At 46.0% G+C, this 18177-nt stretch overlaps 1 protein-coding gene across 1 annotated transcript in view; it reads right to left on the reverse strand.

The window, feature by feature from the left end:
• The window catches only part of YPEL2 (yippee like 2), a 32176-nt gene extending 14750 nt beyond the window's left edge, over positions 1-17426 (reverse strand). Inside the window, exons 1-3 of the mRNA XM_026047797.1 lie at positions 17405-17426; positions 14835-14915; positions 5044-5355 (exon numbers count right to left, since the gene is read on the reverse strand). Coding sequence (XP_025903582.1) covers positions 5044-5160 — 117 coding nt within the window. The 5' untranslated portion in view covers positions 5161-5355; positions 14835-14915; positions 17405-17426. The remainder of the gene's footprint in view (positions 1-5043; positions 5356-14834; positions 14916-17404) is intronic.
• Between the last annotated feature and the right edge of the window lie 751 nt (positions 17427-18177).

The raw sequence follows: 18177 nt of genomic DNA on the forward strand, positions 1-18177 counted from the left end.
AAAGTTTTGGAACAGCCACATCACAGCAGCTTCAGTGCTGCTTTTCAGCTTGTTTGCACGTATGTATGTCCCTCTCCGGGCAGGTAACTTCGTGTCTTCCATGCAAACTGACACGCTGATTTTGCGGCACCGCTGGTCTATGAGAAGTGAGGAACTAAGAACATTTATCTACTGCCTTGGGCGGGGGGAACACCCCAAACTGTTGCTTCTCTCACTGTTCACACATTTACTGCCCCCGTGCATGAATTGCTTTGAAGGAACGGAATTCATCCACTACTTACCTAAAAGCTGGCACCAAAGCTTCAAATCCTTTTAAGATCCTCCATATGTAAATGGAAGAAAGTTTGATGCTTCCAGTAGGCCATCAGAATCACTACAGGCGACTATAATAACCACCTCAGGCTCAGGAAAGCAGCTGGGCCACAACAGTCATAGTATTAGCTTAACAACTTTACATCTCCTTCCTGGCCTTGCAAAACGCATRCAGGCTTTTGAAGCATTCCCTAAGAGTCCCCTCCCAAATGGGAAAATCAGATACACACACACATTTGCCAATTTTCCTACATTCTCTGTGCTGGCAAAGCTGCAGCCTTTTGTGTTGAATGGTTTTGCATTCGTGTTCAGAAAGGGCCCCGTGCAGACATCAAAGAAAAATATTCCGCTTCCGAGGCAAGCCTTGGGCCAACTTCAGAGAATACATCACTGCATAATGCTTAGCATTTGGTTCACAGAAATGCATAAAAAAAGGAAAAGCAACTGCAGGACGCCCACAAGACATTCCCTACATACTTCCATAATCAGGGACATTTCTGTTGAATTTCTGTTCACATAGCAAAAAAAAATCAGCATCCAAGAGTGGCCATGTTTGGTTTGTGTCTTTCTGCTCCTGTTCCCATCCTGTTCCACTGGATACCAGGTACATATGAATTTAAATAGAAGAGGTTGTCAGGGAGGTTCCACGGCACAGAACAGGGAGAAACCAGCACCACAAGTGCCATGTGGAGGCCAAGCAGAGACGCTGCTTGCACTGCTGAATATCTGTTACATTAGTTGTAGCCCCAGGCCCACTGGCGGACAACAAAACAGCCACATTTCCCAGAACCAGCCCATGTACCCCTTGAGGAGAGACTTTTGCCACCATTGGTTACAGAATACATATTTTTCCGAAATATATCCGAAAACCATAGAAATTTTTGTTTGTGAAGGACAAAAACAAAAGGACAAGCAACAACAACAAATATATATATATWTTTGACAATAGGAAGAAATTGAACAATGCTTTTTAAACTATAGTTGCCTRGCATGATTTTTTTTGGTCGCTTTTACAGTAAAGCCAGAAAGGATTAGGATACACTGTTCTAACTCACACTAGCAGCCAGTACCTGTTCAAAAGCTTTATTTTCTAAGCCAACTGGACAAAACGGCAGCACTTCATTGTACAGCAGGGAAAGGAGAAATAAAGACATTTAATGACTTAAAGTCACAAAGGAATCTGTTGCAGAGCTAAGCTGAGTTCTCAGCACCTCACTCCACTTAGGCATTGGAATAAGCAATGAAATAGGAGTATGCACTTAACTTGGCACGCATTTTTAAATGATGCATTGCTGCAAGGAAACAAAAACCTCCACTTACGCTAACCCAGACACCAAAGGAATATTTATTATATGTATTTTATATACATATGTATATAAACATTAAAAAGAAAACTAGTTGCTCACTCCACCCAATCTGTCTGATCACYTTCTGCTCCCTAAGTCAATAAGACCTTTCTTGGCCACACGACCCAACCCACCATTTGGATCTCATTACAAATCAGACATATTAAACCTCTTTCTCCCTCGGGCTACAGAAGATAAAAGGCCAAGTAAGCAGGCTACATTTTGGTACCTGGCTTTGTGCAACAGCTCTGGAGTTTGTTAAAAGCCTCTGCTTCGATTATTTTCTCTAAATAGCAACGGCTTCTTGAGGAACCTCCTACTTTAAACGTACCAGGTTTCCTTTAAGAAGGAAAAGCAAACAAATAAGCAAAAAAAATCAACAGTCCTGCTGAGGCACACTTGTCTAAGAGTTTGTGATACCAAGTCTTGGCAAAATACTGCAATGTCAGATTAAGCTAACACTGCTGCTGAAGGGCTAAGAGGAAACTCGRGAGACGAAGAGGAAATAAACTATGAATTTACACAGAACAAAATTGTGATTCAGCTCCAGCTAGTGCTTCAGCCAACCACATGAGCCAATGCTGCAATTTGTATGTATTCTAAGGAGCTAAAAGCCCATGGCATGCAAAGCAGCACAGCTCTCATGTAGTCTCTGCACAACTCGGGGCAAGAGGAATAGAGGAATTGATTTCATCAAGCTAAAACATCACCGCCCTGCTGTTACATAAAAGCCTGTTTTCTGGGGAAAGTTTCCAAAGATGGAGTCATATGGGTTGTTGTGATTAAAGTGACATAGTCAGGTTCAAGATGGGACACACTGCAGACTGAAAAACATTCCGGTTTGAAATAATGTCTCACTCCCTTTCCCAACCTCATGGTGCTGGTTTCTTTCTTCAGTTTGMTAGATTTTCATATGGAAAACAAGTAAAGCAATTGCACTGCCTGGTTCTCAGATGCTAATAAAATGCTGGGATGAAAGGGCTGCCGAAGGCCTCAGGGAGATGTTTAACTCCCAACTCAAACAGATAAAAAGATGGCCATTTAAGTTTGCTTGGGAAAGTTTCTACACATATTGGAAAYCCCTTGAGGCAGGGACTGCCCTTCTGAGCTCAGTTTAATAGCTGGTTGTACAAATTATGATTGCAGAATTATAAGGTTTACAATTATACAAAGAATGTATTTTAATAAGGTTGCTAATTCTGAGAAATAAAACCCCAATTTTCGGGGGGCTTAAGTTGCACGACCTGCTAATGCTCCAGCAGCCATTGCCATCCCAGCTCCATTATGCATTTATACCACAGGTCAGAAWGGGTTTTCAGAAAGACCAGGTATGAGCACCCTAACACTTTGTAATTACTCTTTCCACAATCCTATAGAAATGGCCTTATTTCTTGCTTCCATAGCTTCTCTCTTATGAGTATGTTTTAGCAGCTGGCAATCTTGGGCAGTTATCGTGCGCCTTGAAGGCTGCTGTGGGCAGCTCTGGAACTGCTCTGCTGCAAAACTGGCCACCTTGCACAGAGCACCAGGAGGCGCAGGAAGTGTCAAAGGTGAAACTACTGGGTGTTTGTAACCTTGTATTTTCTCTGGATGGGAATCAGCTACATCAGGAAAAAGCACCACACAAACTCCGATCCACAACAAGATCTCCTCCTGCATCCAGCAAAGCATCTTCTGTCCCTCAAAGCGAAATCCAGCTCGTGACAGCTCCCCCAATGCCCTGGATGAGCAGGGGAGTGACAGATACCAAACCCGARCACACAAGCAAGGTCCTGCAGTCACACAACCAGCCTGAGCAGTTGCAAGAGTTCACATCCAGACCTGGGCACAAAGTGCTGCCCTGTGCTGTTGACATTTACATTTCAAAACCTCTTTCTGGTGAGGAAATGTGTAACTTCTGGCTCTCTAGAAGCTCCCAGCTTTATGACACTTCAGGACAGCACTGCAACAAAGACTGCAATTTTGCAAGAAGAGGAACTCTCAAAGAGGCCCAGAATGACTGAGAAATGATTCTAATAGGAAGCCTCTCTCTACAGCGAAAAACAACTGTTGCAGTCTGTAATGAGCATTATTCGTATCAGAATACTTAAAATTCAGTTGTTTGACATGAAGAAAACATCACAGAGGTGTCAACCAACCTAGTTCATACATCACCCAAGAGCAGAAAGAAAGGGCAGCCTCCAAAGGACAAGGCAGGTCCTAAACACCCATCAGGAAGAACCCAAAAGAACTTCTACAACTGCTGAAATTTCAGCCTAGGGAGGATCAGTGCCCTGGGCACAAGGTGACACTTCCTAACCTCTTCCGTGCAAGCAGAAAGCAGGGAAGGACTATGCACTARTAGCTGAGCACCTTTATCCCTCGCAATCCCAACTTTTCCTTAAACACTGCTCCAAGGAGCTCAACTGGTTTGAGTTGCACCCTTCCCCCACCACTGCTCGCGGCTCATACTGTAATTTCCTCTCGTCTCAGCTAATAAATCTTGTGGCGTGTGTGTTTTTTTCTGAACACAAATTTTATGAGCTGAATAAACTTTATGGAATGGTTGATTGCCAAGGCAGCCRAGACCTGGAAACCTGATGCCTGACCACAGCCCAAGCACAGCAGGTTTGGATAACTGCTCTGAGGAAGTTTAGCAGCATTTCTGAACTTCAGAAGGATCTTATTAGCCTATTCCCTCCATAGCAGTGACTCCTGATTTAATGGTTCTCAAAGCTTCTCATTCAGTTTATCCTCAAGACCCTTTACCTGTGATCAACAGATGAGAACACAGGACAGAACCCTTTGCCTCTCAACAGCTCAGAGCACATCCCTGGCTTCTTCACCACAAAGTTTCTTGTTAGGATAATGGCAAAAGGACAACAGTTTGAGCAATAATTCAGTAATTTTTGGAAAGCTGTCCTACGTTTCAGTAGCAATTCCCAGAAACTTCCCTTAACTAGGGATTTTGAGGTAGTTGCTTGGCATGGTTCACTGTTTCACAGAGAAACATCTCCAGACACTTCTCCAATCCATGATCACACAACAACCCTTCRGCTACGCTAACAAGCACAGACATGAACAAGAAGCATTGAGAAGGTAATTCATGMAGTCCTTGCCACTAGGTACTGCTGTTCTGCTGTGAGTACTGGGATGAGACTGACCACCAGTAAAAGCACTTGCAATTTGGAAACCTCTCCCCTGCCGCTAGTTTCAAGGTCACTTAAAAGAAAAAGCAGCTCACAAGTAGATCCATTAGGCTAATGGGGTGTTTTCCAGGCAAGAACTGCAGTGCCAATTAGGCCGGGCATCTCCCCAGCAACTGAGCTGCGGCACAAGAGGCCTTTCCGCTCGCCGGGGAGGAGACGTCGCCCCGAGCACCTGCGGGGCGAGGTCGCGCACGTACCTTGGAAATGAGTTCATCGTGGTTGGCGAGGTGAGCCCTGCAATGAATGCAGCTGTAGGTCCTGTGGCACGAAGGCAGATATGCCTGGAAAGTCTTGGACCTTGTCATCTTCACCATTGGAGCCACCGAGCGCTGCGTGAACTCCGGGGTGGCCCAGGAGGCACTGCCACAGGATGGGTCGCACGGGAAACACCGGAAGACACAGGTAAAGGCCGTGGTTTGGCAGGTGATGGGTGTGGGGCAGGCTCCACACGCAGGTGACCGCTTCAGAGGAGGAGATTCTGATGGAGAGCACGGGGGCTTCACTCAAATCTGAGTTCGGAAAAAGAACAGACAGCAGCAGAGTCACGCCAGGCAAATGCACCCAAAACACACCAGACTAAACCCACCCACCACGGTCTCCCAGCCAACAGAATGATCTAGTATTTGAGCAAGAAAGCAGAAGAGAGCCAGAGTAGCTAGGAGACCAGAGCACTGCCTGATGACTGCATCAAGGAGGATTCATTCTTCCAACAGTTAACAGATTTGGAAAGAATTATAGAGGCATAAAGATGCAAAGAAAACAATTTTCATCTAACCYAGTCTTCCAGATGTCCCTGGGGGAGAGCACATGTTAAGATGCATTTCAGCAGCAACCCTCGGAGAAGCCCTGCTCTGTTACCAGACGAGAGCAGGGACGTGGAACCAGCACCRCCGCTGCCGTCCCGGGTGACTAACCCGACACCACGGAAGCCTGCGGAAACCTGGGCCCTGAACCTGGGCTTCCSCAGCGCTACGAACGTGCACTAGTCACCAAACCAGTTCTCTGCTTTCTGCCCTAGATTCCACATGGGAAGCACAGGATTACTCCATCATATTCTCCTTCACGCCCCGCTGAAAGCTCTGATGATAGAAGCTACCCTATAAATTGTACTCTAGTTTTCACTCGAGCATCTGGTGGCAGTCAAGGGCAGAGGCAGTCTCCAAAGGCTACTCTTGATACAACAAACTGGTAAAAACCCTATTTGGTACTCTTTTTATCCAACATACTTAGATGTTTATTTAGATCTAACATATTTAGCTCATATGTATCACAAATGCCTTAGCCCTCCCTCCTCCAAATCCAACACGGCCTGCAGTGTAAATTTTGGAGCAGACAAAGCACAAGAGCGGGTCTGGGAGCTCTGCAAGCTGCCAGGAGGCCCCACCTGGCATGAATCTGCTTACCTTCCAGGTTAGAATAGAGGCAGCCCAGGCCACCGTGCTGCCCTACTATTAAAATAGCTCCGAGGTTGCAGGCTAAGCTGGTTCTGCTCGGGCTCAGCAGGATGGGGCCAGTGCACATAGAGCTCAAGGTGTGCTGCAGAGAAAGGCTGCACTTGGGCTCTTCTAAGCAAATGCATCTTTCTTGCTTGCAAGAATAAAGTGGGCTGGAAATTGGAAGATCAATCAGAGAACTTAAGGGAGGACTCAAGAAAACTCTCGTAGGAGACAGCCCTGCAGAATTTATRCCCATATCCCATTTAGATTAGATGGCTGCTTCTGCCTAATGGCAGCATTGGACAGAAGCATCTCGCCACAAGTTTGGAACAGCTCAAGTCATACTGAAAAAAGGATGATAAAGATCAGACTGCTGTCTGACAGAAAGCTTAATGTGCAAACACTGTCAGACAGTGTGGGTATCAAAATGCCATTTACGGAAACCCATCTTTAACACCTCTGCTCCTAAGTCCTTTTGTAATTATATATTAAAAACAACAACAACAACAAAAAAAGATTCAAGGCATCTAAGTTACTTTATCACTTCTGAAAGCATCACCCATTGCACCTACTGCCAACTGGACACTAGAAGCATTTCAGTGAAGTTACTCCAAGCATTAAACCATAGAGCTGTTACAAGCTCACCAGGGGCCCACAGGAGTTAGACACCAGCAAGAAAACAGGAATCTGTCTTTCGGGTTTATTTTGTATCCCCCTTTTTCTCTGAAATACTTCTGCCCTCCAGAAGGCATCTCAAGAGAAAAGGAGAAAGGTTCTTACTCATCCTGCAACGTGCTGATAGAGCACATCTATCAGCATCACCACAGTCAGCACTTACAGAGCACTCTTCACCCTTAAAGCTCTCTGCACATACTACCTAATCAGATTAACCTTTTCCTATTAAAGTTACAGTGAGAATTGTGATAGACTCAGCCTCATGCAGATGGGTTAGAGACCAAGTCTGCTCCTGTTCTAGTCAAAACGAGTCTTYGGTGTGGCCTAGCTGGGACTGCATCTGGCCAAAGCAGCTGCGTGTGCACCGGTGCGTAGCCACTGCTCTGATTTCAGCATGTTCTGGCTTTTGACACTAATAAACAGTAAGAGAAATCAAACCCTCCTCACCTTTATTCTGCCTCAGCTCTTCAAATACACTAGGACATTGCCAACAGTGAGAGAATTTTGCACTAGACAGCACTGCTTTCCCCTCCAAGGTGAGGGGCACTTGGGGAAGTGAAACCTCAGGCTGCAGCAGGATAGAAAAAAAGACACAGAAATGAAGGAGAATCCTTCCTTACTTTCTGCTCATTTAACTAAAAGCAACACATTCCACTTTTCCTTTATAGTTACAGCCAGCCTTTATAGTTATAAGACAAAAGAACCATCCCCAAACTCCCAACCTCTGATTCAGTACGTGATACACTATATCTTATCTGTAAGGGATCGCAGAGGTTGGAATTTGTGAGCCATGTGCCCTGCCATCCAAGTGCTAGGAAGCAGGAGACTAAATGTGCTCTTACTTGGGCCAAATGCAATTGGATTCCAAGGCAAATCACCAAGTCCTGTCAGTAAGAAACTGATTACAGTGGACAGGCCAGCATGAAAGGACTGGCAATCACTTTACCCGATTTCTGTACGAGAAAACAGCCTCTGTCTGAACCCTGGGTTTCATTTAGCTGTAATGGAACGGTGCAATCCTCTCCCACACTTTTTTTCTGCAGCACAGGTAGGTAAATACATCAACAGTTTTACTATTTCCCTTCCACATGGTAATGCCAATGGATTTCTTTTCCAACCAGCTGCCTAACACAGCAACAACAGCCCAAGCACTGCAGCACTACAGGTGGAGGGGAAACAGTCCACAGACACCACCTGAGCCAAAACACAGACATAAATCGTGCCCAGGCTGAATAAATATTAAAGCAATTCTGTGTATATTCTTTGCTGTCCTCTCTGCCCTCCTCAGGCCTCCTGATCATCTATACTTTAGAAAAGCAGCGAGTTAATAAGGAAATACTACCACTGGATTTTCTTGAGAGAAATTCAAAATTGCTCTATAAAGCTTTCCAAAAGAACACTTCAGGATTATTCACCTATCTCTTCTCACAACACACCTGAGGTTGGCAAATCCATCTGTTTGCTCCGAAGAAGACAGAAACTTCAAGTGAGATGATATCTAAGCACAGATTAAGATAAATGGTAGTTTCTGTTCTCAGTTCTGTGCTGAAAAGGCCAAACAAATTGATCCCTTTACTTAGGGCAGGGGAAAGAATAAAGATCTGTGAGCTATAACTGTAGTGTGAAAGCTAGCAAGGATGCTAGGTGAAAACACCTTTAAAAGGTTTCAGACAGGCTCAAGAAACACTTTATAAACACATAACTTTCAACCCCATTCTTGACATACATCATTGACACACATTAACTGCCAAGAACTCTATTTTCATTGCAGTGCAGAAGAGGGAAAAACAGTGCAAATTGCATTCTTACAATGTAGAGGCTGTGCTCACAGGCTGCAATCACCCACTTCCCTCTTGGATATCATCTAAAAACATATAAAATAGGAGCCACCATCCTCAACAACAYGAAAAACCACCTTCTGTATTTTTCGCCTGTCCTACAGACGAGCACACCCAAATTGCAATGTGCRTGATGGTTATTGCTGCATTCACTCCATTACACAGCAAAAGCACAAGGATGATCCCATATGCTGCATCTTTGGCTTTTCAGGATCACTGTCAACTTCACTGCTGGTGGGGACATTTGCAAAGTCATTCTATTAACGATCTTGATCATGATCTTAATGATTCATCGTGGCACCCAGTACTCTTAAGGGAACTGCACTATCTGCTATCAGCAGCACAGTTCAGTATTTGTCTAATTCTTCCACCCCTGGGACAGACCCACTCAAGTCAATGGAATAAAAATTTGCATATATTAAATAATCCGCAAGAAGCCAGAAAACTGGTTTAGAGCAAAAGGAGGAAAGGATTCTAGGGAGAAGTTTTGGGACACCATTTCTCCTCGGTGAGAGAACTAGCGGGATGTACCACAAGCACAAACTGTGCATGGGTGCATCAGGGARACCTTGCCTAATTCTACTAAGTCGTAAGTAGCTGCTACCTCTCCATGAAGGATAAATCATGATAGATTTCTGGTCACGCGATGGCCTTTTGGTTCAGCAGTCACCTTCTACCTGCCCAACAGTTGATCTCCACGTACGATTGTTTAGAAATTCAGGAACACGGAGAAGGAGAAACACTTAATCCACGCCAAAATCTTGCTAGATGAGGCTACTGTTTGTATAAGTCCATACACCAAGTGGCGGAGAACGTAACAGCCATCAAACATAAGTGCTATTCTGCATAAAATTCATGTGCAGAGCAGCACAACAGCCAGCCTCTTCACTCTGAAAAGGCAAGAAGCAGATCCGTTGAGTTTGGATTTGCTGATTATTTGCTTGTTAAGATGAAAAACTTCAGTCAGTTAAATACTTACTGGAACACGACAAATGCTCTGTAAAGCTCCCTATAAAAGTTTCAAAGAAGTTCATCTATGCTGAAAGCTAACCTTCCTTCTTTGCTGTCTCTTCTCGTTAATATACGAAGTACTGCAGTGCTTATGTTCTAGCAGCATAGTGCTTAGGCTGACTGCAATTCAAGTAAAGGAAGAATCAGCTTTGAGTCTTCTCCACAAGGTCACAAACATTAGCATCCAGGGTTACCCTGGGCTGTTTGGGTGGTTTTAAAAAAAGCACTCGAGATTAGCACACTTACTTTTGGGAGGAGGCAAGGTAAAAATGAAACTAATTGCCTTCATGATTTTTAAGGCATTGCAGATTAAAAGATAAAGGATGATCTCTGGACAAGACACTGAAGCGGGAGCCTGAGCTGAACAGGGTTCTGCAGCTTTCCCTATGGAGTAACAGTGTCCAAATGTCAGAGTGCTGAGTCCTCGCAGGCACCAGAGACACTGGGCAAGAGCCAAGGAGCTTTCGTGCTCTGATGTAGCACTGCAATAAAAGAGCCTGGGCTCGAGGCAGCTTTGGAGAGTCTCACTACCCCACAGAACTGCAGTGGCTTTGGAAAGATGAAGCCACATCACCTGAAGGTATGAGGCAAGATGCAGCTACTGATAAGACCTGAAAGAAAAGATGGTGACTTTGAATTTGAGCAAGGGAAGCAAGGAAAAAACAATCAAGAGGTTTAAATAGTATATGGATGTAGACAATGTACCTTTACTCTGATAGTATTAAGTTTCTGAAACACATGTATTTTAAACGGGATAGCAAGACACTGTAATGCAGCTCAGCACCTCACTCAGCAGAGGTTATTCCCCATAAAGGAAGCACAAGTGTTCTTCCCAAAGGCCTGAGTTTCCAGCCCGTTCTCCAAGACCCTGCAAGCTCATGGAGATAGGAAAGCATCAGCAAGAGAAGACCTGGAATACGGCCAGCAGGAACTCACTGCATTTCTTTTTACTCTTAGTAGAGGAATGGACACAACTGCAATAGAAATAAAGCAACACAAAGAAGGTGCTCACTTGGATCACCTTCAAGTACAGATGTGCATAACCCCTTTATTCCTCTGCACATGTCTTGGCAAAGCACTTCATCTCCCCGAGCTCATGTGCACAACAGAGACACCACTTCTCATCTCTGGGAAGCATGTTAAGAATTTGGGAAAGACAAATCTGTGCAGACGGATGTCAGAATGCTGTACGGATGCCAAAAAAAGCCTGCAGACAATATTTGCAACCCTGCAACCACTAGAGGGCATCAATAAGGGATTCAGAAAGCAGCAATTAAGGACTGCAGGGCCGCAGTGATTCAGGGATGGGCACAACTCCAACCTTGCTGCACCTGCCACGCTCCACATACCGTAGCCAGCTTGTCAGAAAAAACCTCAGCTATTATTCTGCAGAGTAGCTATCAACATAATTGCAGTGACAGTTTTAATATTAATTATGTTTTGAAGTTTTTTTCTTTTCCCCCCCTGTACAGTCAATATGATAGTCTATGGTGTATTGTAAATCTTCCCATCAAAACAGACCCAGCACTCTTACAACATTCCTGGTCTGTGATGAAAAGGCTTTCTACAAAAATGCCAAGGAAAGCGCAAGAAATGAACCTATAATTTAAATAAATAAAAAGGTTAGGCTGGATTTTTTTCTAATGTCTGCATAGTTTTGCCAGCGCGTCCACTATTAAATCCACAACTTATTAAAAGTAATTTACAAAACTCTTATTTATGTGATAACTTATTTACATAGATACTTACCCTCTGTCAATTTGGAAAATAAATCAAATTAAGCAGTTCTACTTTTTTTTAAACAGGCAACTTCCACACCAGAAGATGTTCTCATTCACACATGGGACAACTGTGTCATTACAAGCAAGTCCAGAGGATGCCTGTACCTGAACTAAAAGCCTTTTTGTTATTGAAATGAGGCTCACAAGTGATTAGAAAGACAATAAACAGGTAAGCAACGRAGTGAAGACCCTGTGCAGATGCTTCTTGCTTGGCTGCAGAGACCAGGTGACCATGAGAACTGCCTGAACTTCATTTACATCTCTAAGGCTACACTGGGACCATTCAGGCCCAACAAACATCAGATTAACTCATCCCTTCCTTGCATTTCAGAACATGGCATACTCTTTAAAAACAATCCAATTTGATAAGCAACAGATAACATTCTGGAAAGCACAGGAGGAAAACAAGTCTGGAGATTATTACTAATTTATTTATATAAATTCTCCACCTTACAATTTCACTTCAAAACAAAGACTCGGGACAGCTAAAACAGACACCACCTTACAGAGCAGGCTTCAAAACTTGTTACCTTTTTTGGGCCTGAAACCACACGAACATGGGCTGCAAGATTCAGCCTCTATGAAAGGGCTGACTGACACCTCAGACTGAATTCTCTTCCCACTCTCCACGGAGTTGCCTGGCAGCGATATTTTTGCAACACAGACGAGTCTGTGCTGCTGATAACGAGTGGCACTGCAAGCATTATAGCTGCAAGCTGCTCACCTTTGTGTTGCAGGTACCTTCCACCACAGTGGAATTCAATAACCAGTTATGAGAGATGCCAGCGTGAGCTGCTGAACTGTGGGGAGACATAAACAAGCAGAACAGCAGTGTGGTTGGCCAGGGAAATAAATCTGAAACAAACCTGCATTTACTTTTTGCTTCTGCCCTCAAATCCCGTTTGTGCCACAAATAAGTAACTGCCAAGCTGAACTAACCTAAATCATAAATCACAAACAGCTCCATTTTCTTCCTTTAAATTAAAAAAAAAAAGACTCCCACCAACATCTCACATAATGGGATAACAGTCCTTACTATGAATCAGTTAAGTACATACAATGTGCAGAGGTAACAGTGATGGCTCCAACAYACACTAGGATGTAGCTTGTGAGCTGATAGCCATCTTTCTGCTAGAAGCAGCTACATGTTTACCCTGGGAGCAATTAGAGTCACTGTTCAAGGGCATTATTCTCTGCCACAATTATGCATTATATTGATATGGTGTGGATGCTACACAGCATTCCACAAAATGAAAAGATCCTGAAACAGCCCTATTCTAGCACCAACCTGAACTAAACACATTAAGAAAAAGCTCTTCTCATCCAACTRGTCAATTACTACCAAAACAGAAACACTGCTTTATCTTCCCAAACCCTCCACATTTGTTTTAACTCTTGAACAGTCCAGCTAACCAAATCATCTATTGCATTTGTGTTCCTCTATTAATATCTTCTCTTTCGTCAAATAAAGGTATGACTAGGATTCAATTAATTTGGGCTGCTGGATGGATCATCTGTTACCCTGATAAGGCTGCGTACTGACAGGGAACATGGTGAGAGCATCTATCCACCGTAAGCATCCTTCCAGCATCATCAAAGTCATTTCCAGCACAGAAAAGGAGCTGCCAGAGCTGCCTGGCATGACTTAGTACTTGCAAGTTCCCTCTGTTAATCTTGTAAATTGGAATATTCTGRAGTATATCTCTTCCCTAATCCTGCTCTGCACAGAAGCATATTTGTCATGGGAGAGAGAACAGCTTTATTTTCTACCTTGATATTTCCATCTCTTTCTGAAAAATGCTGGGGAAAAGATGCTGAATTCTGATCGATCTCTGTCAGATACATTTATGTAACAGTCACCATAACAGGACGCGCACTTCCACAGCAATCCAGACATCCCTCAAGCTTTCGCTTCCATCAAAGRTACAGGAACACGTACGTCGAAGGGGTAAAGTCAGGGGAAGATTTACAGTTTGAGTTTTCACATGACAGAGCTCCTATAACTGAACCTAGCTGGAGATGAAGTCAGCAGTCGCCGTGCCAGTTTCTGTCATTAGTTCCTCCTAGAGATCCCACCGGCCCACACGTTACTGCCAAGGTATGTGCACTGACTCACCTCTTGCAGCTCGGTGCCTACTGACGCATGCTACAGCTGGGAGTTCCTGGGATTCTCATTAGGATTCCCCCCCGCCATAGTTAATAATTAACTCCATCTTTTTGTGAGGCTGGACAATCTGTTTTTAATAACATATTGCCTGAGCCATCCTTCAGCAATATTTCAGCAGTGAAATTTAAATTTTTCAGAGTCCTGTGGCTGAGCTATGCACTGCCTAGGTCACATCAGACTACATTTTTCTCCTCATAATGGAGCCACTGCCAGTGTGAAACTGGAGAAGTGAGAGTGCAGCTTTAACACCTCTMTGCATTCCCTCTTAAAGGAGTTCTCTGAAGGGCAAATTCAAAGTATCTCTGGCTTTTGAAACCACTAACAGCCTCTGCTCCATTTAGGGAATTTAATTCTGTACAAATCACAAATACGGTAGAGACGCCAACAGCTGCATACTTCTGGAGTCACCAAAACATATCACATTTACACCTCTCCAATGGCTGTTAGAGCACATTAAAAATAAAAAATCTCCAGTAGGACACGCAAGCTCCTGTGACGAGGAGACCGGAAGCCACCTCTTATGGGCTGCATTCCCATAACTTCTAGTGACTCACACTGCCTGGCACTATCATCTGTTAAAGCAAGAGTGAAGTGGAGATAATAGCTATTTACTAAAAACAGGAGAGTGATTAGCTTTAATTAGCATTGTCAAACAACTCGAGATTGTCAGTTGTAAGACGTAGGAGAACTAAGCCTTATTAATTATGGTGCTTCCTGCAGCTTTAGGTGGCTCGGCCAGTCCACTGGTACTTCCGGACATGAAGCTGCTCCAAACTTCTGATATATCCTGCATCAGCAAGTGAAAAAACACTGAGTTTTTCAGGCAGATAAAGGCATTGAGCAGAGCACTGCAAAACCAGAATACAATAACAATCAGCTCATGGATTGTTCGCACAAGTATCTTGAGTCAWGCCCTGAGAAATAAGGAACAAAAAGGCAAAAAAAAAAGTATGCAGGATAACCCAGCACCCCTGAGTAGCCATACACCAGAAAATTTGTATTTTCTGCTCTATCAAGCAAATCAAGCTATCAAACATCTTCAATTGGCATCACACTACCAGCAGATATGCTTATTTTTACCAGCTAAAGACGTGTTCTAAAGAGCTGAGAAAGCCTTAGGAGTCAGAGCAGTCCATCTCTTCCATGGAATTGTCTTGGCTTCTGGAAAGAAAAGGAAACCTATCCTTAGTCTTTAAGTTACTGCGATCGAAACTAAAAGACAAGAGCTCAGAATTAACAGGAACAAAGATCCTGAAGGGCCAACCTGCAGGGCTTTGTCAAGGGGACAAAAAAAGGAAGCTGTATTTTTTGATATGGCTTCCAGGTGATAAATACATCGCTGCTACCAGATTCCATCTTGAGACTTGCCGGTCAGCTTCAAAGCAGCTAAGGGAGCTACTCTACTCTTTCTATGCATGATTCCACTTTGACCCTTCCTGAATCCCACTGCTCTAGTACTCCACAGCTGGCACCTACTACAGACCTTGTTAAGCTCAAGCAAATAGGGGCTTGCAGGGGCTTGTGAGGGAGASACAACAAACATCCAGCTTTACTGGCACTTCTTGAAGAGGCTTCCTCATGCATGATTGAAGGCAGGGCCATGACTTAATAACAAGAAATAAAGGGGGTTTAYTCCTCTGCAATCCTTGCAATACTTATGAAGTGCCACAATAGATCAAGGAGCTCCCACTTTCTAAACTGCTAGGCCAGAACCTACACCAGAGTGACCAGTTCCTTAATTAAATTCTCTCTCAGCAATAGTCTGACATCCATGAGTCAAGAAGCCTTTGAGGGAATGTGGATTTACAGGTAGGATGCCGTCCTCTTCAGTACAATCCTGACACAACTTCCCACGCCAAGCAGCAAAGAAAGAAAATCACCAATCCAAAAGCTATGGATGCAGAGGATACCACAGAGCTCCATGAATAATGGCATTTTACCAATACTACTCAGATCCTGGCATTGAGAAAGAAACACCTGCAAGAAAGGTTAAGTATATATATTTCGTGTACTTAGTAGCAGCTTTTGACATCTTCATCAAAAAAAAGAAATGTCTCTACCTTCCCTGGAGCATTCCCAGCTTTAGCTTCAACCTGTGAAGACTCAGTCTTAAATGGTCTTTCAGCAGGAGGCATGACCATGGGAAAGGAAGAAGTGTTCAATCTCTACTGAACGATTACAACTGCATGGCAAACCATTTAAAAGAAAACAGAGGCACGGATGCCAACATGATGAGGTCTTAAACCAAATAAATGGAGAGCCCTGCAAGAGTGAAGTGCCAGAAGATGGATGTCCTCTCCAGGCAGGATCCGCTCATGGATTATAAGCGCAGGGCTCTCAGCATCTGCTTGTTTACAAGCACCTAATTTAGTGAAGGCCTCTCTGTGGTACCCAGTTTGAGCTTTAAGTAACAGTAAACGCATTAGTGGAAAATCCTTATCTGCAGCATRTAGGAGGAAGAGGGCAGACTCGCTCCTGTAAATTTGAGTGAGGGGGATTCTACTTCTTGCATTATGAAGATCGCATTTTAAATCAGAACATCTAATAATCTTTTCACTGCAAAAATCAGTATTAAAATTCCAAGCTATAGACCTATAACTCGCTCCACAGCTACTTCTGTCATCTCAGAATCCACTGGCTTTTCTGGATCAATGCCAATAACTTCCATGGAAAACTCCACGATGAAGAATACACAGCATTTTGCAGTCTGTCCCTGCATCATCACGGCTCTCTAGAGAGCAGGAAGCTGCCATGCACCCAGGGAAGGGCAACAGCAATAAGAGACCAGCTGAGCTATCCCTATTCCGTGCAKCAGACCGGCTGCTATGCACCATATGCGGCAACTACCTGCCTTTAACACTGAATATCACCTGCAGAGGAGGATCCCTTCTTGACACACCGTTCCGAGTCGCCTTTTGCCCCACCAGGCACTGATGTCACCCGCCGAACACAGGGCTGCCTGTGGGAAGGGCCCGGCCTCCAGGGACTCAGGGCAGCCGTGTTAGTAAACAGCGAATAGTCCTGTCGCACGGCACCTCACGCTGACAACAGCTCGAGGGGGCCTGGCAGCGCCCTGCCCGTCCCTGGGGTCCCTCACCCTCATCCCTGCCTCGGGCACGGATCTCCGCTGCGGTGTGGGACACGCTGGGGGGTCTGTCCCCGTTAGGCTGCTGAGCACAGGGGTGAGTGAGGCCGGGCCTTCCTCCCTTCCGCCTCCTCCTCCTGCCCTCGCTACCTGGTGCGGCACCCGAGCCGCCCCATCCCCCACGGCGCAGCGCRCAGAGCCCCGCGCCCGCGGAAGGGRGAGCCCCAGGGGAACGGGGAGCCCCCCGGGCCGCCCCCCAACCCGCACCGCGGACCTGTTGCCCTGCCCGCCCGCCGCCCCGCACACAAAAGGCCGCCGCTCGCCCAGCGCGCCTCGCCGCTGGCCCGGGGAGCCCCGCTCGCCCCCGGGGCTCCCCTCAGGGGAAGCGGCTGCCGCGCAGCCCTTAGAGGCGCCCCCGCCTCATCCAAGCGCGGACGGGTGGGGGGAGGCGGACCTCGCGCTGTGGCGCAGGTCGCGGGAGCCGCCCGCCCGCCACCCCTCCGCGGCTCGGCAGCACCTCAGTGCCCCGCGGCCGCTGCCCTCGTCCCGGCCCCGCGGGACTCACTGTCCGCGGCGCGGCCGCCTCGAGCGCGTCCCCAGCGCAGCCGGAGCGCGGCCCACGACGCGCACCAGGCAGCCCCGCAGCGCCCTCCCCCTCTCCGCCGGCGCCCTGCCCCTTATAGCCCTGGCGGCGCTGACGGGCAGCCCTCGGCGCCAATCGCCCGCCGCTGGCACATAGCAACACGCCGGCGGTTGGTCGCCGCCGGCCGCAGCCCATTTCTACGGGGCCAATGGGGGTGCGCGGGGCCGCCCCCAGCGCGCGCACACACACACAGACACGCGCACGGCTTCCCTCCCTCCCCCCGTTCGCGCAGGCAACAGCTGGGGCGGCGGCAGCCAATAGGAGCGGCCGCGCGCCGCCGGCGTGGGGGGGACAACAAACAGATGCGCGTCCTCTTAAAGGGGCAGGCACCCCTCTAGCGCCGAATAAATAACATTTATATAAACGTGGGACAGGGGAGCAGCAGAACAGGGGCAAGGAGAGCTTCCCTTCCTACCTCAGGAATTTTGCACCAGAAGCAATTTGTACATGCTGCACTTGCTCCGTAATATGGCAAAGGTGCAGCAGGCAACAGCAATAAAAACATGTTCTCTGCTTTCCTATGCAAAAGTCATACTCGTCTACCCAGGATATATGTGCATGGAAGCACAAGATGAACATGTAACAGAATCCTATCGAACATCAACAGGACTCAAGGGAGGGCCTTGTTCTGGCGCTCTGCAAAACTGCAGCCTAGAGGCTTAAGGGCAAGATCTTAATAAGTGACCAAGGAACAG

Source organism: Nothoprocta perdicaria, unplaced genomic scaffold, assembly GCF_003342845.1.
Source record: "Nothoprocta perdicaria isolate Ctin4 unplaced genomic scaffold, notPer1 scaffold_50, whole genome shotgun sequence".
Classification (NCBI taxonomy): domain Eukaryota; kingdom Metazoa; phylum Chordata; class Aves; order Tinamiformes; family Tinamidae; genus Nothoprocta; species Nothoprocta perdicaria.